At 36.8% G+C, this 27580-nt stretch overlaps 1 protein-coding gene across 6 annotated transcripts in view; it reads left to right on the top strand.

Moving 5' to 3' along the window:
• Window positions 1–27580, top strand: part of ClC-c (chloride channel protein 3) — a 378652-nt gene that overhangs the window by 131900 nt on the left and 219172 nt on the right. For all 6 annotated transcript variants that reach the window (XM_090383982.1, XM_090383981.1, XM_090383980.1 and 3 more), the window contains one exon: window positions 25036–25248. In XM_090383982.1, coding sequence (XP_090240108.1) covers window positions 25036–25248 — 213 coding nt within the window. The remainder of the gene's footprint in view (window positions 1–25035; window positions 25249–27580) is intronic.

Consider the following 27580-nt stretch of genomic DNA (forward strand, 5'->3'; position numbering starts at 1 on the left):
TGTGTGTGTGTATATATATATATATATATATATTTTTTTTTTTTTTTTTTTTTTTAAAGGATAGAAATAAAGAAACATGGTAATTAATTACACCAAGTGCAGCTGGCTTTATAGAATGTCATGTAAATATGTGTAATTAAAGATAAATAAGGGCAGAGGTGCAAAGGTTTGTATGTAGAGCATTCAGTGTAGAGAATGTTAGAGAATCACCTCCTTATCCCAGCTAACAGGGATAAGGAGGTAATTATCCATTTGTATAAGGCAGTGGTCAGGCCCCACCATACAGTTCTGGATGCCTCATTTTAGGAAGGATGTAGAGTTGCTAGAATGAATACAGAAAACTGCAACAAGGCTGGTGAGAGGAAAGAACAAAGGGGTGTGCTCTTACCAAGAAAGGCCAAGTTCTTCAAATTGCAGCATCTGGATATTAGGCATCTGCAAGGTGATCTGATTGAGTTGTATAAGGACTTGAATGGTTTGAGTAGGCTCAGTGCTGATGGGATTCTTCCTCTTGCTCAGATTACGAACCTGAGAGGGCATAAATTCAAATTGAGGAAAGACAGTTGTAGAATAGAGCAGAAAGTTGCCTTTAGCCAACGGTTAGTTTATTGCTGGAACAAACTTCCATCTGTTGTGAAAGTTGCCTTTAGCCAACGGTTAGTTTATTGCTGGAACAAACTTCCATCTGTTGTGAAAGTTGATAGTTTAAATAAATTCAAGGAAGAACTGGACAAACTTTTGAAGCAAATGGATGGGTGAAATGGGAAGGTTTTTTTTTTTTTTTTTTTTTGCCTGATGCTGTATAAGCTTGCTTTCTTGCATCATATGCCTCTGCTAATGCTAATGTAATGGTATTAATATAGCTGGGGTAGGGGATGATTTATTATTTTAAAATAGAAGGCCAAAATCAGACAGGGAGATGTGGGTTGTAAGTGAGAACATTAATACCAAAATAATTAATTGGATAGATTATTATGGCCAACTGAAGTTGGCCATAATAATCTGCCCTTCTGGGAACTACAGTCATAATTATCTGTCCGGGATAACTTCCAAAACTACTGTTGATAAAGGCCAAAAATAACTAAATCAAGTGACTAGTAAAAACAAGGGATATAAATTTTGTATCAGCAGTAGTGTGGAGAGTGGCTCTGACACAATGTGTATGAATATTAACTGATTAAATAAATTAAGGTATGCCAGGTATTTATAAAATTGTATTGATATAAAAATGTAATGCTGAAGGACATAGGGAACATTACAGAATGTATCCTTATAGTATATTATATAAGGTATCTGTATATCTCTATGCTTTTAATTATTATTTGCATTTTATTTTTCTTTTTGATGTATTTTACTGCAGTATAAACACTTTGTTAATGTGTTAGTAAAACAATATTAAACACATTAAAATATTTGGCATACCTTATTTCTTTTAATTTTTATTTTATATTTCTTTATAGCTGTATTCAATTAAAAATCATCCATACTAATGTGGGGAATATGCTCTACACTACTGCTGATACAGAATTAATTTCCCTTGTTTCACCACATTTTTGAACTTATATTTTGGCCTTTTTCAATAGTAGTCTGGAGTTAAGAGTTGCAGTCATTACTGCAATAATGTCATAATTATCTATAATTATGACTGTAGAGCCTTCTAACCTTCAAAATGGTTAGACATAATAATCTATCCGATTAATCATCTAGAAATTAATCTTCCCAGTAAATTTTGGAAAGGAGAGTGGCAGAGAAATTGTTGAAGCTAAACATAAAAAAGTAACTTGGATGGATGGGATCTATCCAGTTATATTAAGGGAGGCAGCAAAGGAGGTAAGCAAACCTTTATTCATAATTATGGTAGTATCCGTGGATTCAGGGGAGGTCCCTAAAGACTGGAGATGTTAGAATGTATCCTCAATTCACAAAGGTTGAACAAAAGGTGGTGTGAGTAATTAAATGTCTGTTAGCATAACATTTGTTACAGGGAAAATAATGGAGCCACTAGTTAAAGAAGCAATGCAGGATCGTATCGGCAGGAATGCAATTATATTGCAGGCAGAGCATGAATTTATAAAGGGACAGTCTTGTCTAACCAATCTGATTGGATATCATTAGCATTAGCATTAGTAGAGGCATATGATGCAAGAAAGCAAGCTTATTCAGCATCAGCCAAAAAAAAAAAAAAAACACCCTCTCCCATTTCACCCCTCCGTTCGTTCGAAATACCTGTCCAGTTGAGCTTTAAATTTGTTTAGGCTATCAACTTCAACAACAAGTGATGGAAGTCGGTTCCACCAACCAACCACCCGCTGGCCAAAGGCAAATTTCCGCACATCTATCCGACATCCGTCCTTCCTCAATTTGAATTTATGCCCTCTGAGGTGATTATTCTGAGAAAGATGAAGAATCCCATTGGCATTGAGCATGCTCAAACCATTCAAAGCCTTATACACCTCTATCAGATCACCTCGCCAGTGCCTAGTCTCCAGACTCTGTAATTTGCAAAACTTAAGCCTTTCTTCGTAAGAGCAACCCTTTGTTCCATTTACTAATCTTGTTGCCCTTCTCTGTACCCGTTCCAGCAGCTCTACATCCTTCTTGAAATGAGGCCTCCAGACCTGTATAAGATGTGGCCTAACCATTGCCTTATACAAGGGAATAATCACCTCCTTATCCCTGCTAGAAAAATTCCTGTATATCATTGACAAGACACCATGAGCTACTCTTGCAGCTCGTCTGCACTGCTCAGAGAACTTCATATCTGCCTGCACAATTACCCCCAGGTCCTTTTCATTCTCCACCACTGTCAGTGTAGTACCGCAGAGTTGATACATTGCTCTGGGGTTACTGTTACCCATATGTAGTACTTTACTTTTGTCAATGTTAAACTTCATTTGCCACCTCTCAGCCCATCTGTTCAACCTTTCCATATCCTGTTGCAGCAGCATAGCGTCAGTAGTGTCCTTAACGACCCTGCCAACCTTTGTATCATCTGCAAACTTAGACATTAAACTTGATATCCCATGTAATGAAAGTGAAAAAAAGAATTAGTGAAACTGTCGGGTTGACAAAGGATGTACAAAAATATTGTTTACTCAGTTAAACTGAGTTTGCAATACCTGTCCTTTTATTTCAGGTGTAGGGCCTTGGAAGAAGTAAGAAGGTAAAGTAAAAGAGAAGTGAGGGAACTGTGGGGGCCCTCAAAGGAAATTTAAGTAATAAAATATGATGACACAGTCAAAACAATAATTACAAGATAGAAATAAAATGGAAATGTATAAAAAGTACAAAATATATATATACAGTAAGTCCCCGACATACATAAGAGATACATTCATAAATCAATATCATTCATAAACACCGAAAACAACAATGGACCCAACACTGAACCTTGAGGAACGCCACTAATAACATTATTCCACGTTGAGCAGTGTCCATTGATTACCACTCTCTGTCTTCTGCCACTCAACCATCCCCTTATCCATAGCAGCAATTTGCCTCCAATGCCACACTGCTCCAATTTGTGCAGCAGTCTTCCATGTGCAACAGTATCAAAAGCCTTTCTAAGATCCAAATATATAATATCAAAGTTATTCCCTGCATCCAGTTCTTTTGTGACTACATCATAGTATCCAATCAAATTGGTCAGGCAAGACCTGCCCTTAACAAAACCATGCTGCGTCTGAGCTATAACTGAATTCTTGTCTAGATGATCCTGCAGTGCTTCTTTAACCAGTGCCTCCATTAATTTACCTGGAACAGAAGTTAAACTAACAGGTCTATAATTACTTGTGTCAGCCTTTGATCCTCCTTTGTGAATTGGGGTTACATTTGCACATCTCCAGTCTATGGGTACCTCCCCCGAGTCCAAAGAAGCTCTCATAATTATGGCTAGGGGTTTGCATACTTCCTTTGCTGCCTCCTTTAATATAACTGGATAGATCCCATCCACCCCAGGTGCCTTTTTTATGTTTATCCTCAACAATCTCTCCTCCACTTTCCTCTCAGTTATTACAAAATCATCCAGCTCACTGCCAATGTTTACTTTACCTACATCATTCTCCTTCCTGAATAACTCCTCATGCGTGAATGTAGATGCAAAATACTCGTTTAGATTGTTAGCCACCTGAGCAGGATCCTCAACTGTTGAACCATCAATATCCAGTGGACCAATCTGATTCATCCCTTTCCTTCTCGAGTTCAAGTATGTAAAGAACTCCTTTCTGTTTTTCTTTGCATCTTTTGCCAAGGATTTTTCGTAGTCTGCCTTTGCCTGCCTAATCTCCTTTGTGACTTGGTTACAGACCAACTTATATCTATCATAGGCTTCCATGTCACCCATTAATTTGTATGCATCCCATGCATTTTTCTTCTCTGCCACACGTCTCATTAGTCCATCTGACAACCATTTAGGCCTAAACCTTGAACAACATTTCTTAGTTGAAATATTGTTCAATGCAACAATAATTTTGATATCATATAATTGGATTAGTGGCATTTCCCCCCCACCCCTGGATTCAGTGCTGGGCCCATTGTTGTTTTCAATATTAACATTATTGATAAGGTATATCAGGCTTAATGTCTAAGTTTGCAGATGATACATATGTTGGCAGGCTAATGTTGGGAAGGCTAATGATGGGCTGAGAAATGGCAGTTGAAGTTTAGCATTGACAAATGCAAGGTACTGCATATGGGCAGCAGTAATCCAGATTAATATACCAAGTGGTACTACACTCAGTGTAGTGGAAAATGAGAAATAATTGGGCGTAGTTGTGCAGTCAGATATTAAGTTTTCTGACCATTGCAAAGAGGCTGCAAGGACAGCTCATGGGGTCTTTTCAGTGATATATAGCAGGAGTGGCCAACTTAATTTGTGATGCAATCTACTTTTTTTCCTTCAAAAGGTGCCGCGATCTACCAACTCAAAAATTTTATTGCACAAGGTGCACAAATCGAGGGATGACTGTATATTTAAAATAAATTTGTCGTGATTGACTGAAATTAAATCCACAATCGACTTGTTGGCCACTCCTGATATACAGGGTGATTCACTACCAGTGCGACAAACTTGCAGGAGGTGTAGGGGGCACAAAGATGAATCGGAATCACATAGCATTGCAGGGTCCGAAATGCCTTCGTCATGCAGGAGGTCGCGTGAACAAAGAAGCAAAGAAAAAGAACAGAAACAGCGATTCGTTAGTGTAACAGAAATCATTTTAATGACAAGTTTTACATTGGGAAAAAGCCATGCTACAAAAGGTGTTCGAAAGTTCGACCAGAAGCAGTCACACAGGCTTCACAGCGCCGCTGCATGGAATCCCTAATGTTCTGGAAGATTCCTGGCGTGTCTCGAATCTCCCCGGCAGCTACAGAGATGCGAGCGACAAGGTCTTCAACTGAATCAACGGGGGTCTCGTACACCAATGTCTTCATTTGACCCCAGCAGAAGAAGTCCAGGCATGATAGGTATGGCGATCTAGCAGGCCAATGAACCGGACCACCACAACCTATCCAATGCTGTCCAAATGTAACATTTAGGTGTTGGCGGACGTCATTGGTGTAATGTGGGGGAGCCCCATCATGCTGAAACCACATTGAGCGGCGCAACGACTGAGGAACATGTTCTTCTTCAATAAGTTCGGGCAGGACTTGCTGTAGAAAGATCAAGTATGCTCTACCGTCCATACAAGGGGGCAGAAGGTACGGTCCAGTAAGGTGGTCTCCAACAATGCCGGCCCAAACATTGACAGAGAAACGGCGTTGAGTTGCACGTGTTCGCGTACCATGGGGGTTCTCCAAAGACCACAAATGGGCGTTATGTTGATTGAAGGTTCCCTCTTTTGTGAAACTTGCCTCATCTGTGAATAATACGGACACAGCAAATGTGCTGTCTGCCGCACTCTGTTGAAGAAACCAAGTAGCAAAAGTCCTCCGGAGTGGATAATCCGCAGGCTCCAATGATTGGACGCGTTGCAGATGGTATGAACTCATTTGGTTTGTTGACAGTATCCTCCATACAGTGGATTGGGAAATACCCAATCATTGGCCTATCGCTCGAGTACTCATACTCGGATTGCCTTCTGCAAGACGTAGGCATTCTCCTCATTGTCTGGCGTCCTTGTCGCTCGCTCTCGATTCATGGTACCTCTCGTGAAACAACCAGTCTCACGTAACCTTCTGTGTGCACACATGCTAAAATCGTATGATGCTGAGCATGCCTGTGCGGGAAACATTCCTGGTACAGGCGCAGAGCGGCGTGCCCATTACAGTCCGCAGCTCCGTATGCTAGGTGCATGTTGGCCAGTTCAACGTTTGAATACTCGTCCATCCTACTGCCTCGGGAACTGGTTTGCATATGCTGACTTCCAGCGGGATTGCTGTTCACGCGACCTCCTGTTGAACGTCCTCTACCGCATAACGAAGGCATTTCGGACCCTGCAATGCTATATGATTCCGATTCGTCTTTGTGCCCCCTACACCTCCTGCAAGTTTGTCGCACTGGTATCACCCCGTATAGGAATTTTGCTAGCAGGGATAAGGAGGTGATTATACCTTTGTATAAGGCCATGGTTTGGCTGCAAATTGAGTACTGTATACAGATTTAGAGGCCTCAATTTTAGGAAGGATATAGATCTGCTGGAATGGGTGCAGAGAAGGGCAATGGGATTGGTGAACAGAACAAAAGGATGCTCTTACCAAGAAAAGCTCAGTTCTGCAAATTGCAGTATCTGGAGACTAGTCACTTGTGAGGAGATCTGATTGAGGTGTTTAAGGCCTTGAATAGATTGATTATGTTCAATGTTGATGACCTTCTTCCTCTGGCCGAGGGGGCATAAATTCAAATTGAGAAAGGATAGTTGCAGGATAGACGTGTGGAGGTTTGTCCCCATCTAGCAGGCAGTTCAATGCTAGAACAAACTTTTATTTGCTGTTGTTGAAGTGAGTAGTTTGAATAAATTAAAGGAAGAACCACAAATTCTTGCAGGGGTGAGGTTGGTAGTTTTTTTTTTTTTTTTTTTTTTGCACTATAAGCTTGCTTTCCTGCATCATTTGCCACTACTCATACTAATACTACTCCCTATCTGATTCTGGCCTCTTATTTCAAAATCTTTTAATAACCCCTTCCCTCTCCTCAACTACATTAATACCATAATTTCTAATTTACTTTCACTATTTCTATTTCAATTTAAGTACTTTTATTTGCACTGCCTTACTTAAATGTTATTGTTATACTTTGATTTTTCATCTTCTTTATAAACTTTTCATATTCTCTTTTTCTTTTTTTGTACTTTGCTTTATTTTCATTTCCTCCTCTACCCCAGGTCTGGCAGCTTATACATTGAATGGTATATAATATCGGTGTTTTGATACACCATAGACACTCTTAAAAAAACTACAAAGTAGTTGTTGTGGGCATCATTTGCTCTTTCTCATATTGTGCTCTGCCTTCACGACGAGTTGCCATGATACTGCACTACCTCAAATAAGTAACGCTTCACTAATAGAGAAGGCTATTGTTACTTATTCTCATATGAGTACCACCACCCAGACATGTTTCAAGGCTATTGGCCTATCATCAGTGGGTGGGCAGGTACCCAAGTAGTGCAGTATCATGGCAACTCGTCGTGAAGGCAGAGCACAATATGAGAAAGAGTAAATGATGCCCACAACAACTACTTTGTAGTTTTTTTAAGAGTGTCTATGGTGTATCAAAACACCGATATTATATAGATACTAAACTCTTAAAGTATTATGCCATGTGCATTTAATTATTTTAAATATTATCTTATACACCTTTTGGCATCTCTCATATTGTGTGGTTAACTTCACAACTGGGTCGTCATGTCTGCAATACTAGGGTACCTGCCCACCCACTGATGATAGGCCAATAGCCTTGAAACATGTCTGGGTGGTGGTACTCACTGAGAATAAGTAACAATAGCCTTCTCTATTAGTGAAGCGTTACTTATTTGAGGTAGTGCAGTATCATGGCAACTCGTCGTGAAGGCAGAGCACAATATGAGAAAGAGCAAATGATGCCACAACAACTACTTTGTAGTTTTTTTTTTTTTAAGAGTGTCTATGGTGTATCAAAACACCAATATTATATAGATACTAAACTCTTAAAGTATTATGCCATGTGCATTTAATTATTTTAAAAAATTGAATGTTGTATGTCCTTCTACCACCTTCCCTTATTTATCTTTAATTGCATATGCATGTGTTACAGTATTGTGTTAGAGGGTGGTTATGGGGTGGGAGTTAGTGTAATGGCTATTAAAATATATGAAAAAAGGTATTAAAAAATGTACTTCCTATGCTCGCAAGTAGTCTAATAGCTTGGAAAGTGAAAAAAAGAATTAGTGAAACTGTCGGGTTGACAAAGGATGTACAAAAATATTGTTTACTCAGTTAAACTGAGTTTGCAATACCTGTCCTTTTATTTCAGGTGTAGGGCCTTGGAAGAAGTAAGAAGGTAAAGTAAAAGAGAAGTGAGGGAACTGTGGGGGCCCTCAAAGGAAATTTAAGTAATAAAATATGATGACACAGTCAAAACAATAATTACAAGATAGAAATAAAATGGAAATGTATAAAAAGTACAAAATATATATATACAGTAAGTCCCCGACATACATAAGAGATACATTCCAGAACTTCTTACGTAAGTTGAGTTTTACATAATTCGGGAATGGCTAATAAAGTATTGCTACTACATCTCTGATGTGCCAAAATTACAAAAAACACATAATATCCTCAGAAGAATGAAGAAAAATAGTGATATATATTTTTCAATTAATTAGTTATATATTTTTCAAATAATTACTTATATATTTTTTATGTATTAGTTATATATATATATATATACAGTATATATACACCTAATACATATATATATATATATATATATATATATATGTGTATTAGGTGTATATATACTGTTATATATAGTTATATATTTTTAATTAATTCAATTAAAAACTTTATCTGAGAACAGCGGTGAAGTAGCCGGAGTGGCAAACAAGAAAAGAACATATGAGGAAGGAAAAACACATGTAATTGTACCATAAAAACTGATATGTATTTCGTAACCTTGATTATTATAGTTGACTTCATTGGTGCCCATCCCTTCACCGCTTCTCGTATTCTGTCTTTTATTGTGTTCACTGTTGACACTTTCAAATCTAAATTCTGCACGATACTTGTTAATGTTTGACCATTTTCATACATCCTTATTATTTTAATTTTCTGATCCAAATTGATCACTTTCTTTTTCTTGGGAAATTTACTAGACCACTGTCACTTAATCTCTTAGTTGGCACCATGATAACGGCAAATTGAAATTTTCTCTACAAAACTTCACAGGGTTAAGGCGAAAACACTATTATTACCCAAGCGAGCCCATATGTTCACATTTTACTAAAGAACATTTCTGGAGGTCACTACCATAAAAAAATAAAGACAATTTGCAGTTTCCGATTTATTGGGCTCTTCTGTTAGTGCAATTCATTATAAACGTGTAGTAAACTCAATCTTATTGCATTTGCGATAATACAAATAGCTGGAATTCTGTGGATTTTTATATTATTATGGCAAAATGTGTCTCCCCTTCACTGAAGTCTTCAGTTATATCAAAAAAAAACAGAAATAAATTTTCAGAATATTCTCTTCATTCCTATTTTTTAAGCTTGTTACTCTGTATCTCACCTGTGCATTTTGCAATTTGTGCATGCCATATTTGTTGATTGCTTATTTTTTTTTTTTACTGTTTTAAATTTTACAATCTTAAAAAAAAAAATTTGAGTTAAAAAAATTTATGTAAGTCAGAACTTACGAAACCCAGGCTTACGTAAGTCAGGGACTTACTGTATACATGAAGTGGAAAATACATATGTAAAAAGTAATTGTTACTGTTAACGATAAAAAATGCATAAAAATTTGCTAAACGTGATTGAAATGCTATGTTCTGAAATATGGGAATGATGTAGCAGCCAGACTCGATATCATATTTATTTCAGGAGTTAGTTTTTTAGTTATGATAGCAAATAAATTAAGTAGATTTAGTACTGTAATAGGTCTGACTATTACAGTACTAGATTCATTATGCACTGATGAGAAAAACCACCTTCAGCTGGACACAGTTAAATCACTTTTGATTATTAAAACCCATTATAAGGATGTATCATGTTCAGAGTTTTTTGATGTTATATCCAAAGATGTTATATCCTAATAAAGCTTTTAGAAAACGTTCGTTCTCTGAATAAATATGCCAGAAAAGTGGGAACACATATATAGCAACATGTCATCCATCAACCAGAATATCATAAGGAGGGAAAGAAGAAGTTGTACAAATTAGTGATTATAGATTGGATTTTAATCGAAAATTTATAGGTAATGAAGATTTTAAGGCAAGCACAGGTTGGCTGAAAAATTTTAAACTGAGACACAGTGTACGTGAACTAAATATTCAAGGCAAGAAACTTTCTGAAGATGAATCGGCAGCAGTGTCCTTTGAAAAGTAAGTTTGCTTCAGTAATAGCAAATTATGAGAAAGAAAACGTTTATAATGTTGATGAGATGGGCTTATTATGGAAAGCATTACTGAGAAAAACCCTAGCCACTAAAAGAAAAATGCCTGCACCAAGTTTTAAGATGAGAAAAGAGCGAGTTACAATTGCTATGTGTGCAAATATCACTGGGATGCACTGATTATCCGTGCTCATTATCAGTAAGTTGAAAAAACTGAGGGCTTTAAAAATATTTCTAATTTTTCTGTTTTGTATAAAAATCATAAAAATGCCTGGATGGATGTTTCTGTTTTCTGAGATTGGTTTATAATTTTTTTTAATTTAATTAATCTTATTTAATTTAATCGTAAGGTAAGATTAAATTTAGATTAAATTAATATTAATTAAGATTAAATCTATTTTTAAATATTAAATTTAATATTATATTAATTATATTAAATATTATGTAATATAAAATTTAATTTAATATTAAATATTAAATTTATTTAATCTTACCAGAAAAATTATCCAGTTTGATTATCCGGAAAATTTGGCTATCAGAAGAGGTCTGACATCAATTATTCCAAATAACTGATGCTCTACTGTATTCTACTTTTTTTAAAAAAAAATTAGTAAGTGTAGTTTGATGTGTATTCTCTTTCTTACTCTTATTGTACATCTATCGATGAGGAATTAAAGCTTCTTCAACTTTTCAACAAATTTGACTGCTGTGTTCTACCTCAGGGTCAGCATCTAAGCATTGCTGCTTAAAAACTACAATAGTGCAAAAAATCTCATCAAACTCCTTTTGAATGACTTCTTTCTTGTGGGTAGGGGTTGCATCACCTTGACAACTCATTGGCAGCTTAATATGCTCATCAGGTATCTGAATTTAGAAGATCACTATTGCTCAGTTCTTTGGAATGGGATTCAATTAATTCTTGAACATTTTGGTTGTCTAACTCATTAAAACCAAGGTCCCTTCCGATGCGAGTTATTTCTTAAACAATGCTTTGTTTCTTTTGGAAAGCCTTTAAATTCATTTGCACAGTGAGGAATAAGATGCTTCCACACGGCTCTCATATTGCTTGTAAGTTCAATTCACGACTGATGAATGTTTTCAATGGCATCTTTGATGCTATACATTTTTCTGAATTCTATCAGTAAAATTGCATTCTCTCCAGATGTTGTTTGAATTGCCTGTTTAAAAGTCCTTCTCAGATAGTAAGCTTTAAAAGTTGCGATAGGCCCTTGCTCCATTGGTTGCAGCAAGGAAATTGTATTAGGTGGTTAAAATATCACTTTGATATCAAAGTGAAAATATCACTTTGATATTTTCACACAAGGAATCAGAGCAATGGGATGATCAGGTGCATCGTCCAAAATTAATAAAGCTTTAAAATCAAGATTATTTTTTCTGCAATAATTTTCAACTGTTGGGCAAAAATAGCTTATGAACCATTCTTTGAATAGAGCTTTAGTTATCTGCGCTTTCTTGTTAGATCTCCAAATTACAGGGAGCGATCCTTGATTTAAACCTTTAAGAGCCCTAGGATTCTGTGTGCGATAAATGAGCATGTGCTTTAATTTTAAATCTCCCTCAGCATTATCCCCTAATAAAAGTGTAAGCCTATCTTTGGTGACTTTATAACCAGTTTGCTATTTTCTGTTTTAGCCACGAAAGTCTTGGAAGATATTCGCTTTCAGAACAATCCGATTTTATCGACATTAAATATTTGTTGATCACTATAACCTCCTTCTTCCACACTTTCCTTCAAAGTGTCTAGATATTTTTGAGCTGCCTCTTTATCCGCGCTTGCAACTTCACCTGTGATTCGAACATTATGCAAGCTGGATCTTTTTTTAAACCTCTCAAACCATCCAGAACTATCACTGAATCCTCATTGTCCCCTTTTTCATCTTCTGTGGCCTTTTCTTTCAAATACAAGAAGAGACTTAATGCTTTTGATTTAATAATTGTAAGGCTTCTATTTCGAGTTGTTTACATACATTCAAAACTTGGCACAACCTTACCTTTTTCTTTGTACTTATCTGCTTTACAAAATTGCTTGTATTGTTGATTCACCCATCCCATGGTCCCGTCTTATTTTTACTCTACTATCACCGTGTTCATGCTCTTTTATTATTTCTAGTTTTTCTTCTAAGGAAATACCTTTTTTGACTCTTCTTTATGGGATCACTTTTCACTTCACTGTTTCTTTTACTCATAGCTGAGGGTAAATTACGTATTAGCTAAACTTAAAAAAAAAAACAAAAGAAAAATTTACTGTTAGCAGTTGATATGGTTGTCTGGCATCTGCCAAATTAATTTAGCAGACAACCATACATACATAAGAATACTTGCGGTTTACAAATAAAATATTTTCTTTCAGATTTCAGTTATATGAAATTAAAGCGGTGATTAAATAAAAGCTTGAAAAATATGGACTTGCATTATAGCTACCACATTAATCGAATTTTTGTACTGCCCTAATTGATATTTGGTATCGAAAAAATTTAGCGCATTAATCGAGGGATTACTGTATGTATGTATACTTCATACACTTCTTTAAAAAGTCTATCAAAAGTATTGCGCTCGAAAACATTGCCTCTAACATAAATAGACCTGAATTTCACAGCTTCCTGGTTTTTTGTTTTTAAAATCTGGGATCCCTACATATGTAAAATATGAATTGTAACATTTTCTTACACACTAGTGTGTTCATCTGGTTTCAGTGCTACAGTGACTGAGAGAAATGTCAGGTTTGCAGAGACAAGTATTCGAACAAAATTTCAATTGTAATTTTCAGTTGCAACTTTCAAGTGGCACTAGTGCATCAAAGAAGATTAGAAATATAAAAGCCACAATGACTGCTCTCAACGACTTATCAAGAAATGATTTTTGGGAGTGCTTTTACAGTTGGGTTCATCAATGTAACAATGAATGAAGAGTAAATTATTTTTTATTATTTAAAGGGGATTATAAAAGCCAGTTTCCCAAACTTCTTATATAGGCCAGTTAATCATAATCATAATCCTCTACACTGCAGCCACTATGATCCACCTAAGAATTTTCTCTGTGATTCCATGATCCAGCTTGTATAGTAACCTCTCATGTAAGACTGAGTCAAATGCTCTGCTAAAATCCAAATAAACATGTCAGAATTATTTCTTACATTTAGGCCATGACTGACTCTATCAGAATAGCTTACAAATTGGTTAAAATGATTTTCCATTTACAAAATCATGCTGTATTTCCTTCAGAATTCCATTTTTATCTGGTTGACCTGTATTGCACTCTTGACCATTGATTCCATGATTTTCCCCACCACTGAAGTCTGACTTACTGGTTGGTAGTTACCCACTTCACTATTAGAACCACGTTTAATGTATTCTAATTTGTTCTTTTCTTATTTTACAAATTTCAGATATACTCAAGGTAATAATAGCCTTATGATTTCTTTGTTGCATTTCTGCATTTGTGTTTTATGCGATGCAGCTAGCTGATTATCCCATCAACAGTGGCATGGGGATTAAAATTATCTTCAGGACAGGGACAAAAACTTTCATGTAAATAAAATCTGATCCTACTGTTCTCTCAGAATTATACAAGAATATTTTGAAGGGTGAGTCAGTTGTCAATCCAGTGGGCCTAATGAGGAGAAACAGTGACCTCTAAATGTTGTCAAACGGTTTAAGTTTTTCTATTGCGGTGTATTGAATTTAAGTTCAGCAGCTGTGGACAGAACTGTGGTAAAAATTTGCTTGGGTTGATTACATACCCCATTTTTTTTACTTATGTAATTTTTTGTGAGTTGGCTCAGCTATGCTTTCCCCAGTGAACAGGCTGCTTGCACTGATGAATCAGCCACAAAACATTGGGAGTTTTTATCTCTGATTGCAACAGTGAAGCTTGCTTCAACTTTCTTCATCTTTTCCCATTAAGCATCCTGCTTGTTGAGTATAGGATAGATCATTTCCTTTGTAACCACATCAAATTTGATAGGATATTATGATGTGGTTACAAAGGAACTGGATGCAAAAAATAATTTTGATATCATATATTTGGATTTCAGGAAAGCTTTTGACACTGTTGCGCATAGAAGACTATTGTACAAATTGGAGCAGAATGGTATTAAGGGTAAGTTGCTACAATGGATAAAAGGATGGTTAAGTGGGAGAAGACAGAGGGTGGTAATCAATGGGTGTTGCTCTTCGTGGACTAATGTTATTAGTGCAGTCCCACAGGGTTCGGTGTTAGGTCCACTGTTGTTTTGTATATTTATCAATGATATTGATGAAGGTATATCAGGCTTAATGTCGAAGTTTGCAGATGATACAAAGGTTGGCAGGGTTGTTAATGACAGTAATGGCAGTGTGCTACTGCAACAGGATCGAGATAATTTGGGCAGATGGGCTAAGAAGTGGCAACTGAAGTTTAACCTTGACAAATGCAAAGTACTGCATATGGGTAGAAGTAACCCCAGAGAAACGTACCAACTGTGTGGTACTGCACTTAAGATGGTAGAAAATGAAAAAGACCTGGGAGTAAGTGTGCAGTCAGATATGAAGTTTTCTGAGCAATGCAGACAGGCTGCCAGAGCAGGTCATGGGGTTTTGTCAATGATATATAGGAATTTTGCTAGCAGGAAGAAGGAGGTGATTGTCCCTCTCTATAAGGCAATGGTCAGGCCACGTCTTGAGTACTGCGTACAGGTCTGGAGGCCTCATTTTAGGAAGGATGTAGATTTACTTGAGCGTGTACAGAGAAGGGCAACAAGATTGGTGAGGGGAATGAAGGGATCCTCTTACCAAGAGAGGCTTAAGTTCTGCAAATTGCAGTGGCTGGAGACTCGGCACCTGTGTGGTTATTTGGTTATTTGTTTTTTTTTTTTTTAGGAGCATTAGCAACTAAGGCCATATTGCTCCAGGGATATGCGGTGGTCATTCCCTGACCTTTCCGCATCCTCCGTATTTGGTGATCACGGGCTCGAACCCCGGTCTAATCAAGAAGCGTGTGCTACGCACTGCCGCTCCTGCCCACCTGGCTACGGAGGCGCCACCTGTGCAGTGATCTGATTGAGGTATATAAGGCCTTGAATGGGTCGAGCACGCTGAATTCTGATGGGATCCTTCCACTCGTTCAGATTACGAACCTAAGGGGGCATAAATTCAAATTAAGAAAAGACAGATGTAGAATAGATGTGCGGAAATTTGCCTTTAGCCAGCGGGTGGTTAATTGCTGGAACAAACTTCCATCTGTCGTTGTGGAAGTTGACAGGTTAAATAAATTTAAGGAGGAACTGAACAGGAATTTGGAGGGAATGGTGTGTTTTTTTTTTTTTTTTTTTGGCTGATGCTGCATAAGCTCATACACTTGCTTTCTTGCATCACATGCCACTACTACTACTACCACCTTCTTTTTGGTCGTCCTCTGCTTCTCTTGCTTGTAGGTTTCTAATGCTCCGTCATTCCTTTTTGCATATCATTCCTTATAATTTTCCCTTATATTTCTCCCTTTTTTCCCTTTTATGTATCCATTCTTCAATAGGTTGAATTCAGCATCATTTTCTAATTTTATCTTTTAATATCTTGTTAGTTATTTTCCTTAATTTTTTTTGCATTTTTCTCTCTATTTTCATCCCCCCCCCCCAAAAAAAAAAAAAACTTTACTACTGACAAATCGAATTTTGCTCCTGATTTTGTATGAGAAATTGGTATATTCATGAGCTTACCAATTGTTAAGCTCATTTTATTTCAAAGTTATTGTTTTTGGAAAATAATAGAATCATGAAAAAAAATAGCTTAAAGTTAATTTGATTTGAGAAGGACATTACACATGATAATATTAAGTTAGTTTTAAAGAAAATGCAATTTTCCATTTTATAAGTTTAAATTAAATTTATTACTAAGACTAGTAATAATTTAAGGCACAAAGCTTCACACTGTAAAATTCAGACTATGAGATTGGGCAGTGCATTGCATCATTTCTACATAGTTGAATTTTTATACAAACCAAAGTTTGTACAGTGGCATCATTACTGTAACAATCTCATATTTTGAAATCCTTCACAGTGAGTTGCCCTCTTTATACTTCAAATACAGCAAGTCCCAAGCTTACTGTATTTGAAGTATAAGCCTGAGTTATGTAACCTCGGACTTATGTAAATTTTTTTTCACTCAATTATTTTTTTTGTTTTATGATTGTAAAATTTAAAACAGTAAAAATAAGCAATCAATAACAATGAACACGGCACACACACAAATTTAACAAGTGAGTAAGGAGTAACAAGTTTACAAATCTTCAAAAATAGGAATGAAGAGAAGATTCTGAAGATTTCAGTGAAAGGGGGGGGGGACCCATTTCACCATAATAACTTAAAAATCCACAGAATTCCAGCCTACGGTATTATCTCAAATGTAATAAGATCGAATTTATTACCTGTTTGTAATAGATTGCACTAACAGAAAAGCCCAATAAATGGAAAACTGCAAATTGTTTTAATGTTAGTGGCCTCCAGAAATGTGCTTTAGTAAAATGTGAGCTCACGTAAGGTGATAATAGTATGTTTCAGCCTTAACCCTATGAAATTCTTTAGAGAAAATTCCATTTTGACCGTTATCATGGTGCCAACCAAGAGATTAAGTGATAGCGGTACTAGTAAATCTACCAAGAAAAGGACACGATCGATTTGGATCAGAAAATTAAAATAATGAGGATGCATGAAAATAGTCAAACATTAACAAGTATCGCACAGAATTTAGATTTGTCAGTGTTAACAGTGAACACAATAATAAAGAGCAAAGACAGAATACGAGAAGCGGTGAAGGGATCAGCAATGAAATCAACTATAATAACCAAGGCTACGAAATACATATCAGTTTTTACAGTACAGTAGTAATATGCAATTTTTTCCTTTATTTTATGTTTTTTTTCTTATAAGCCACTCTGGTTGCTTCACTGCTGTCCCCAGATAAAGTTTTTAATTGAACTAATTAAAAATTATAGCTATATATATGATATATAACTAATTAATTGAAAAATATATAACTATTTTTCTTCATTCTTCTGAGGATATTATGTGGTTTTTGTAATTTTGGCATATGAGGAATATAGTAGCAATATTTTATTAGTCATTCCTGAGTTACATAAAACTCGACTTAAGTGAGAAGCCCTGGAACGCATCTCTTACATATTCGGAGACTTACTGTAAGTAACACTTCCTCTTTAGAGAACAATACTGTTACTTATTTTAAGTTGAGTATCACCACTCAGCATTGTTTCAAAGCTATTTTGCTTCTCATCAATGAGTGGGTAGGTACCCAGAGGTACAAGGGGGTATCCAAAAGTTCATACCCTTACCTAGAAATTGTAGCCCTAGAAAGGTGAAACTTCACAGCAACTTTAATCCTTTTCTGTGTACTCTGTATAGTAACACATTTCTCCTATCTATTGATCAGTTGCTTAATGCCTTGATCATAGAAGTCCACACTTTTTGCCTGAAAACCACGATTCCATTTCATTGATGACTTCATGAGATGAATTAAAGTGGCATCCATGCAATGGCTTCTTTGTTTCTCGAAATAAGAAGTCTGATGGTGCTAGGTCAGGAGAATGGGATGGGTGCTGCAGTAGTTCGAAGCCACACTGGGCAACAAAGTTGATGGTTGCAACGGCTGTGTGAGCTGGTGCATTGTCTGACAGAAGATGGACATCTTTGGTTAACATTCCACACCTTTTCACCTTCAAAGCATCATGTAACTTTTTCAAAAGATTTTCTGTAGTATTCTCCAGTAAGTATGGAACCATGAGGTAGGTAGTAGTAGTAGTGGCATGTGATGCAAGAAAGCAAATGTATGAGCTTATGCAGCATCAGCCAAAAAAAAAAAAAAATCACACCATTCGCTCCAAATGCCTGTCCAGTTCCTCCTTAAATTTATTCAACCTATCAACTTCCACGACAGATGGAAGTTTGTTCCAGCAATTAACCACCTGCTGGCTAAAGGCAAATTTCCGCACATCTATTCTACATCTGTCTTTTCTTAATTTGAACTTATGCCCCCTTAGGTTCGTAATCTGAACAAGTGGAAGGATCCCATCAGAATTCAGCGTGCTCAACCCATTGAAGGCCTTATATACCTCAATCAGATCACCGCGCAGGTGCCTAGTCTCCAGCCACTGCAATTTGCAGAACTTAAGCCTCTCTTGGTAAGAGGATCCCTTCATTCCCCTCACCAATCTTGTTGCCCTTCTCTGTACCCGCTCAAGTAAATCTACATCCTTCCTAAAATGAGGTCTCCCGAACTGTACGCAGTACTCAAGGCGTGGCCTGACCATTGCCTTATACAGAGGGATAATCACCTCCTTTTCCCTGCTAGTAAAATTCCTATATATCATTGACAAAACCCCATGATCTGCCCTGGCAGCCTGTCTGCATTGCTCAGAGAACTTCATATCTGACTGCACAATTACTCCCAGGTCTTTTTCATTTTCTACCACCTTAAGTGTAGTACCACACAGTTGGTACGTTTCTCTGGGGTTATTTCTACCCATATGCAGTACTTTGCATTTGTCAAGGTTAAACTTCAGTTGCCACTTCTTAGCCCATCAGCCCAAATTATCTAGATCCTGTTGCAGTAGCAGACTGCCATTACTGTCATTAACAACCCTGCCAACCTTTGTATCATCTGCAAACTTTGACATTAAGCCTGATATACCTTCATCAATATCATTGATAAATATACAAAACAACAGTGGGCCTAACACCGAACCCTGTGGGACTCCACTAATAACATTAGTCCAAGAAGAGCAGCACCCATTGATTACCACCCTCTGTCTTCTCGCACTTAACCATCCTTTTATCCATTGTAGCAACTTACCCTTAATACCATTCTGCTCCAATTTGTACAATAGTCTTCAATGCGCAACAGTGTCAAAAGCTTTTCTGAAATCCAAATATATGATATCAAAATTGTTTTTTGCATCCAATTCCTTTGTAACCACATCATATTATCCTATCAAATTTGTCAGACAAGACTTTCCCTTAACAAACCCATGCTGTGTCTGAATTGTTGCTGCAATCTTGTCTAGATGATCCTGCAATGCATCTTTAACCAGCGACTCCATTATTTTACCCGGAACAGAAGTTAAACTAACTGGTCTGTAATTACTCGTCACCCTTCGATCCCCCTTTGTGAATTGGGGATACATTTGCACATCTCCAGTCTGTGGGAACCTCCCCTGAGTCCAAGGATGCTCTCATAATTATGGCTAAGGGTTTGCTTAGTTGCTTTGCCGCCTCCTTTAATATAACTGGATAGATCCCATCCAGCCCAGGTGATTTTCTTACGTTTAACTTCAACAATTTCTCTTCCACTTTGCTCTCAGTTATTACAAGATCATTAAGCACCCTGCTACAATTTGATAACCTTCTGCCATTTTCAAACCTTAATAATTCCTCACGTGTGAATGTGGATGCAAAATACTCATTCAGTTTGTTTGCTATCTGAGCAGGATCATCAACTGTCGAATCATCGATGTCAATTGGACCAATCAGATTCATCCCCTTCCTTTTAGAGTTTATATAAGTAAAGAAATCCTTGCTGTTTTTCTTAGCATCTTTTGCCAAGGATTTCTCGTAATCTGCCTTTGCCTGCCGAACATCCTTTGTGACCTGATTACAGATTAACTTATATTTGCCATAGGCTTCTGAGTCGCTTGATAATTTATATGCATCCCATGCATTTTTCTTCTCTGTCACGAGTCTCATTAGTTCATTTGACAACCATTTAGGCCTAAACCTTGAACAATATTTCTTAATAGGTATGAAACTTTTAGTAGCTTCCACGATTAATTCCTTGAATGCTTCCCACTTAGAATTTATTGTTGGTAACATCGTCAGTTGATCCCACTGTACAGAATTTAAAAACTGCCGGAGACCACTGTACTCGCCTTTAGGTAATCTGTCAGAATAACCCCTTTACTGTCCCAAAACACGGACAACATCACCTTCTTCGCAGATGGAGTGGTCTTTGCCTTTTTTGGAGGTGTGCTTCCACTGCTTTGACATGTCTTTGGTGTCCAGATCATACTGGTACACCCAGCATTCGTCACCAACCAATCAAAAATGTTTTCAACATCTGCATTACACAAATCCAACAGTTGGCGAGAGCATTGCATTCGACATTGCTTCTGCAAAGGCGTCAGCAATCTTGGAACCCATCATGTGCAGATGATCATGTAAAATGCTGTGGGCAGACCCATAACTAATTCCCGGGCCCCTCCGTAGCCGGGTGGGCAGGAGCAGCAGTGTGTTACATGCTTCTTGATTAGACCGGGGTTCGAGCCTGTGACCACCAAATACGGAGGATGTGGAAAGGTCAGTGAATGACCACCGCATATCACCAGAGCAATATGGCCTTAGTTGCTAATGCTCCTAAAAACCAAATAACATAACATAACTAATGGAAGACTATTGTACAAATTGGAGCAGAATGGTATTAAGGGTAAGTTGCTACAATGGATAAAAGGATGGTTAAGTGCGAGAAGACAGAGGGTGGTAATCAATGGGTGCTGCTCTTCTTGGACTAATGTTATTAGTGGAGTCCCACAGGGTTCGGTGTTAGGTCCACTGTTGTTTTGTATATTTATCAATGATATCGATGAAGGTATATCAGGCTTAATGTCGAAGTTTGTAGATGATACAAAGGTTGGCAGGGTTGTTATTGACAGTAATGGCAGTCTGCTACTGCAACAGGATCTAGATAATTTGGGCAAATGGGCTAAGAAGTGGCAACTGAAGTTTAACCTTGACAAATGCAAAGTACAGTAATACCCCGAAGTTACGCGATAGGTGGGTCCGACGAAAATCGCGTAAGTCGAATTCGCGTAAGTCGGGGTACAACTTTGCATATAAATACATATAAATTTTGCTTAATTGGGACCAAGGACTAACAAAAACACTAGTTTAGAAGAAAAATATTAATAAAATTGCAGTTCTTTATACATATTAATACAAAATATGTATTAAAAAAACAAATGACTTACGTTAAAAAGTTATTTCGATGTCGATGGCTTCATAAAATCTAACAAATTCGTCTGACGACACAGCGCGTTCCTTTTTTTCACGCAGAATTTCTTCGTAGCAAACTAATAATTTTTTTATTCCTTGCTTTGTAGCTATAACGCGTTCTTCGTTGGAGTCTATGTTTTCTAAAATTTTTAAGCCCTTTACAATTGAGATCTTTTCAATTTTCAACCTGTCAAGTTTGCAATTGTCATGTGCTTTTCGCCGTTTCTTCATTTAGGCCTGTAGCACGTGCAATATCACATGGTCTTTCATTTCGCTCAAAGCGTTTCACAATTTCATATTTTTTCTCTATCGACAGAGGCGGACTGGCCATAAGCTTTACCGGGGAAACCCCGGTGGGCCGGTGTGATTTTGGCCATAAACCATAGTGTGAGGCCACTATAAATTTTCCCGGGTAAGAATTTTTGATCCAGTCCGCCTCTGTTTATCGATAATTGCTTTTCTTTTTCTCTCTGAATCTGCAGTGTCTTCACCAGGACGCTTCCTTTTCACACCTTTTAATTTTACTAATTTTTAGGGAATAAAGCACAATTACAAAACGAGGAGCACGCTTGATACGCATAAACAAAGCTGCGCGCATGTAGCAACTGAATAAACAACACCATAAAGGCAGAGATACACTATTAACACCTCACATTTCTAGGGGTTACTACCATAAAACAATAAAAATCCAGTTGCGTTTCTGCTAGTGAAATCTGTTATAAACTGGTAGTAAACTCGATCTAATTGCATTTGCGATTATACCGATAGCTGGAATTGTGTTGGTTTTTACGTTATTATGGTGAAATGTGTTTCCCCTTCACTGATATAAAAAAACATAAAAGCAGCAGAGTTGAATTTTGTTCATCTTTCGCTCTCAATCTCCGCCGTCGCACCGGATATCGATAACATATGAAAAATGACCTTGAAGATAGTGGGCGGCAGCGTTGCCAAACGAAAAAATCAAGAACCGCGTAACTCCGAGTTCGCGTAAGTCGGGGTAGCGTAAGTCGGGGTATTACTGTACTGCATATGGGTAGAAGTAACCCCATAGAAACGTACTAACTGTGTGGTACTACACTTAAGGTGGTAGAAAATGAAAAAGACCTTGGAGTAATTGTGCAGGCAGATATGAAGTTTTCTGAGCAATGCAGACAGGCTGCCAGGGCAGGTCATGGGGTTTTGTCAATGATATATAGGAATTTTGCTAGCAGGGAAAAGGAGGTGATTATCCCTCTGTATAAGGCAATGGTCAGGCCACACCTTGAGTACTGCGTACAGCTCTGGAGGCCTCATTTTAGGAAGGATGTAGATTTACTTGAGCATGTACAGAGAAGGGCAACAAGATTGGTGAGGGGGAATGAAGGGATCCTCTTACCAAGAGAGGCTTAAGTTCTGCAAATTGCAGTGGCTGGAGACTAGGCACCTGCGCGGTGATCTGATTGAGGTATATAAGGCCTTGAACACGCTGAATTCTGATGGGATCCTTCCACTTGTTCAGATTACGAACCTAAGGGGGCATAAATTCAAATTAAGAAAAGACAGATGTAGAATAGATGTGCGGAAATTTGCCTTTAGCCAGCGGGTGGTTAATTGGAGGGAATGGTGATTTTTTTTTTTGGCTGATGCTGCATAAGCTCATACATTTGCTTTCTTGCATCACATGCCACCACTACTATTACTACTAATTCCCACTGCATTTGCGATGAAACGAATTGTCACACATCTGTCACTCAGCACCAGCTGCCCAACCATTGCAACCGTCTCATTGTCTGTGGATGTTGATGGCCTTCCTTCCCTTGGCTTGTCAAAGAAACTTGGACGACTGCACTGGAACTCCCTTTTCCACTTTTTTATAGTGTCGGATGGACAGTTCTGTCCATACACAGCTTAAGAAATTGAAAAATTTGATTAACTAAATTAAAATGGTAATGATTCTGAATTATTCATTGAATTCTATTACTGACCCCAGTGTTTGAACCTTAAGAATTTTCACTTGGAATGGCAGTCACACTGGAAATTGTATAGAACCCAAACTGACATAATTTAGTAAGGAATTCGGAAACATTTCCATTTTAATTTAGATATTGGGACTGATTGAGTCAACAAATTGTAAAAATCGTGTCCTCATTTACTAATAAATCTAATTTAAAACTTATAATATAGAAGCGCATTTTATTTTTTTAAAACTAAATCAAGTTTCTTAAGATTTTTTAAAAGTTAACAACTATAACTTTTACCATAAATTTATTTTTAAAATTGTTAAAATGTTATTAATCAAGGAAAAGGAAAATATTCAAAATATATAGCAGCATCTGTGATCTGAAGGTTGGTATGCGAAAGTCAGCATACCTCATCATTTAGAGTTGTGCATGCTCATATACAAAAACACTGCTATCATTTTGTGCTTCTTTTTTTGTTATTTTGCTGTTCATCATAGATTAAAGTGTGATTCAGTCATAATGTGGGCATTAGTTCACAGATTTCAGCACACTTTATATTACTAACTTTAGGTCTATAGAGTTTTCATTATATATGATTATTTTATCACATGATTATATTTTAATGGTAGAGTTAAGAGAAGAAAAATCAATGAGAAATATTTTGAACTGCTCATGCATTTTAAAATGCTATAGGATAATATCCCATGCCTGCTTCCATGTTTCAACAAAATTCTATACCTTTGCTGCAGAATTAATCCAGACTCAAGTATGGGCAAATTCAGGCATGTGGCACTTATTTTCACCCCACCTTGAGCTTTGGAATTTTTATTATAGATACTAAGAAAAAGTGTTTTTTTGTAAGGTATTGACTAAAGTAGTTTTTAGAGTACTGAAGAGCTAAAAAAAAAAAAAAAAAAAAAAAAAAAGTGGGTGTATAATCAAAATGAACTGTTGTAACTGCCTGCATATAAAGAAAAAAAAAAACAAAAAAAAACTGCAGAACAGTTTTCAGTTAAAAAGATGCATAAAGGTGGGCCCAAGAAAATTGTTTGTAATTTTATGGTTTAATTAGGAAATGAGATTGAGATTTTATTCATTTTAAATTATGGTACATTTTCTTCCTTTACATTGAAAGGTAAAGCTTTTGATACATATTTAGGAAGTAAATTTTATAATAATAAAAAAAATCAAAGCATATAATAAAAAAAAATCAAAGCATGATGGCCTTCACCAGACTCGAGAGTAGGAAAATCTTGGCATTACATTAACTTTATTTGTCATTTTGGACTTTCACAATGAATCTGAGCAATTTACATATTTCAGTATTTTGAAATTACCCAATTGTCAAATTACCTGTATGTAATATATGCATTGTTTGCCCACCTTTATATCTTTTGAAATGGCGTTATTTAGTTTAGTTTATTTAATCTGTTATTTAGTGCAGGCATAATTGGGAAGCATGTCTATTTTATTTTCATTATTATTTTACTTGACTATTCTACTTCAATTTTTTTCTAGGAACTGGTCTTCAAGATATGGAAGATTTACCTCCAGGAATTGGTCAGTATGATGATTTTCATACAATTGATTGGCAGAGAGACATTGCTCGTGATCGTATGAGACATCGATATATTATTAAAAAAAAAGGTGAATCTGTCTATGATCTCATTAAAGGATTTCATGATGCTTGGTCTGGCTGGCTGTGTGTTCTGTTGGTTGGATTAGCAGCAGGTTGGTTCTTTATTTTAAATGTTTATATTAGTTTAGAAAGGTAAGGTTATTTTTATCTTTGGCATAGAATTCTTTTATGTATGTGTACTATTATGTGCTTTTTCTTGGAAGTAACTGGACACTTGAATAAAGGTAGTAAATGATGCTAGTTGGATATATGTTGATAAGGAACAGTAGTAAAATGTGTAGGAAACAGTAGGCATAATATAGTCAGTATGAATCACTGTAAGGAACCTCTAGAATTTTAAAGAGATGAGATTGGTGCTTGCCATGTTATTAACTTAGTTTGTGTCGTACATCTGACTGATACATACAGCGCAATATTGCTTTAGATGCTAATACACTATATAAATAGCAATAATAGCAAACTGTTTGAGCCTTTCTAGATAAATAGTGGTTGATTTTAGGAAAAGATGAAAAACCAAAGGTGATAAAACAGTTTGTTTCTAAAATTGTACCTTGAAAACACCTGACATTAGTGCTCCATATTAAATGGGATTGTCTTTTAAGTATGTACAGTACATGTTTATAAGGAATTGCATGAGCATAATTTTCACAGGAGAGTCATAGTTCACAAACCTATATAAAATAAGTGCCAAATGTCATTTGGAGCAGCTCATTGCTCCTGCAGAGCAGCAGATTGTACTATAGAATATTCAGGTTTGAAGATAGTTTTGCGGCCGACCGGGCTAGCCGAGTGGGTAAAGTACCTGCCTGGCAACCCAAAGGTCGCGGGTTCGATTCCCGCCTCGGGCTTGGATCAAAGTACTGCAAAAACCTTGGGAGGTGCAATATGGCCACAGAAGCCGATGCGCCAACAACTACCAAATCAAAAAAAAAAAAAAAAAAAATAGTTTTGCATTTGAGGAATAGTTTGAGAAAGCTGTTGTGTTTTACTTCTAAACCAAGTTTTTATCTCTTTGGTACTGCCTAAATTATAGATTCAAGTTTATTTCTAAATAGAATAAACCTGACTGACATGTAAAAGTTTCAGATTTTCATGTCTTCTGTTACTTAATTGTCATAAAATACAAGGTTTAGAATTATAAAATAATTTTAATTACGACGAAACAAGAATATACCAGGAATGACCAAACGTTATAATAGGAGCTGCATATCTTAACCTCGTAGGTTTGTGAGCCACAATCAGAAGTGATCTGGCAACCATAATTAATAATTTCAAAATACAGGAAGTGTTCATTGTAGTTATATTCCTAGAACTATATCAAAAAATGGGTCTGATTAACTTCCATGCATATTTGACTTGCAGTACAATATGTATTGCATGAAAGATATGTTACAAAGGCAAAAGTCTTTTCCCTCTCTTATTTGTTTTTATAATTTTATTCTTATTTTGTTTTGAAGGATACTCATTGGATACTTGATTGGATACTAATTGTAGTATCCAATCAAATTGGTCAGACAAGACTTCCCCTTAACAAACCCATGCTGTGTTGTGTCTCCACTATAACTGCAGTCTTGTCTAGATGATCCTGCAGTGCTTCTTTAACCAGTTCCTCCATTGATTTCTCCAGAACTGAAGTTAAAATAACAGGTCTGTAATTACTTGTCACCCTTTGATCCCTCTTTGTGAATTGGGGTCACATTTGCATATCTCCAGTCCACGGGGACCTCCCCTGACTCCAAGGAAGCTCTCATAATTTGAACCAATCTGATTCATCCTCTTCCTTCTTGAGTTTACATAAGTAAAGAACTCTTTGCTGTTCTTCTTTGTGTCCTTTGCCAAGGATTTCTTGTAATCTGCCTTTGCTTGCCTAACCTCCTTTGTGATTTGATTACAGAGTAGCTTATTTTTTCCATAGGCTTCTGTGTTGCTTGATAATTTATATGCATCCCATGCATTGCTCGAAACATCAAAGGCAGATATTGTTGGGATATCAGAGACGTGGTGTCACACAGATATAAGTAATGCGGAACTGGAATTTGGGGAATACAATGTGTATAGAAAGGATAGACAGGACAGGAGGGGAGGAGGGGTTATGCTATTAATTAAGAAACACATAAAGTCCAAGGAAGTGAAGCCAGTCGACATCGATGGACAGGGCAGCGTCGAGTCAGTTTGGTGTGACATAAGCATAGGGAAATCAAAATTGAGAGTAGGAGTGTGCTATAGGCCTAATGACTCTGATGAGTAAATCAGAGAGTCTTATAATGAGGGACTTTAATTTCCCAGATATTGACTGGAATTTGTGGGTTGGTCACTCGCACACTAGCAAGGCTTTTGTGGATTTATTGGATGATTGTTTTCTACATCAGCATGTTCATGAGGCAACAAGAGGGAGCAATACTCTTGATCTGATTATCAGTAGTG

Source organism: Mastigoproctus giganteus, chromosome 10 (genome assembly GCF_048544385.1).
Source record: "Mastigoproctus giganteus isolate SK-2022 chromosome 10, ASM4854438v1, whole genome shotgun sequence".
NCBI classification, from domain to species: domain Eukaryota; kingdom Metazoa; phylum Arthropoda; class Arachnida; order Uropygi; family Thelyphonidae; genus Mastigoproctus; species Mastigoproctus giganteus.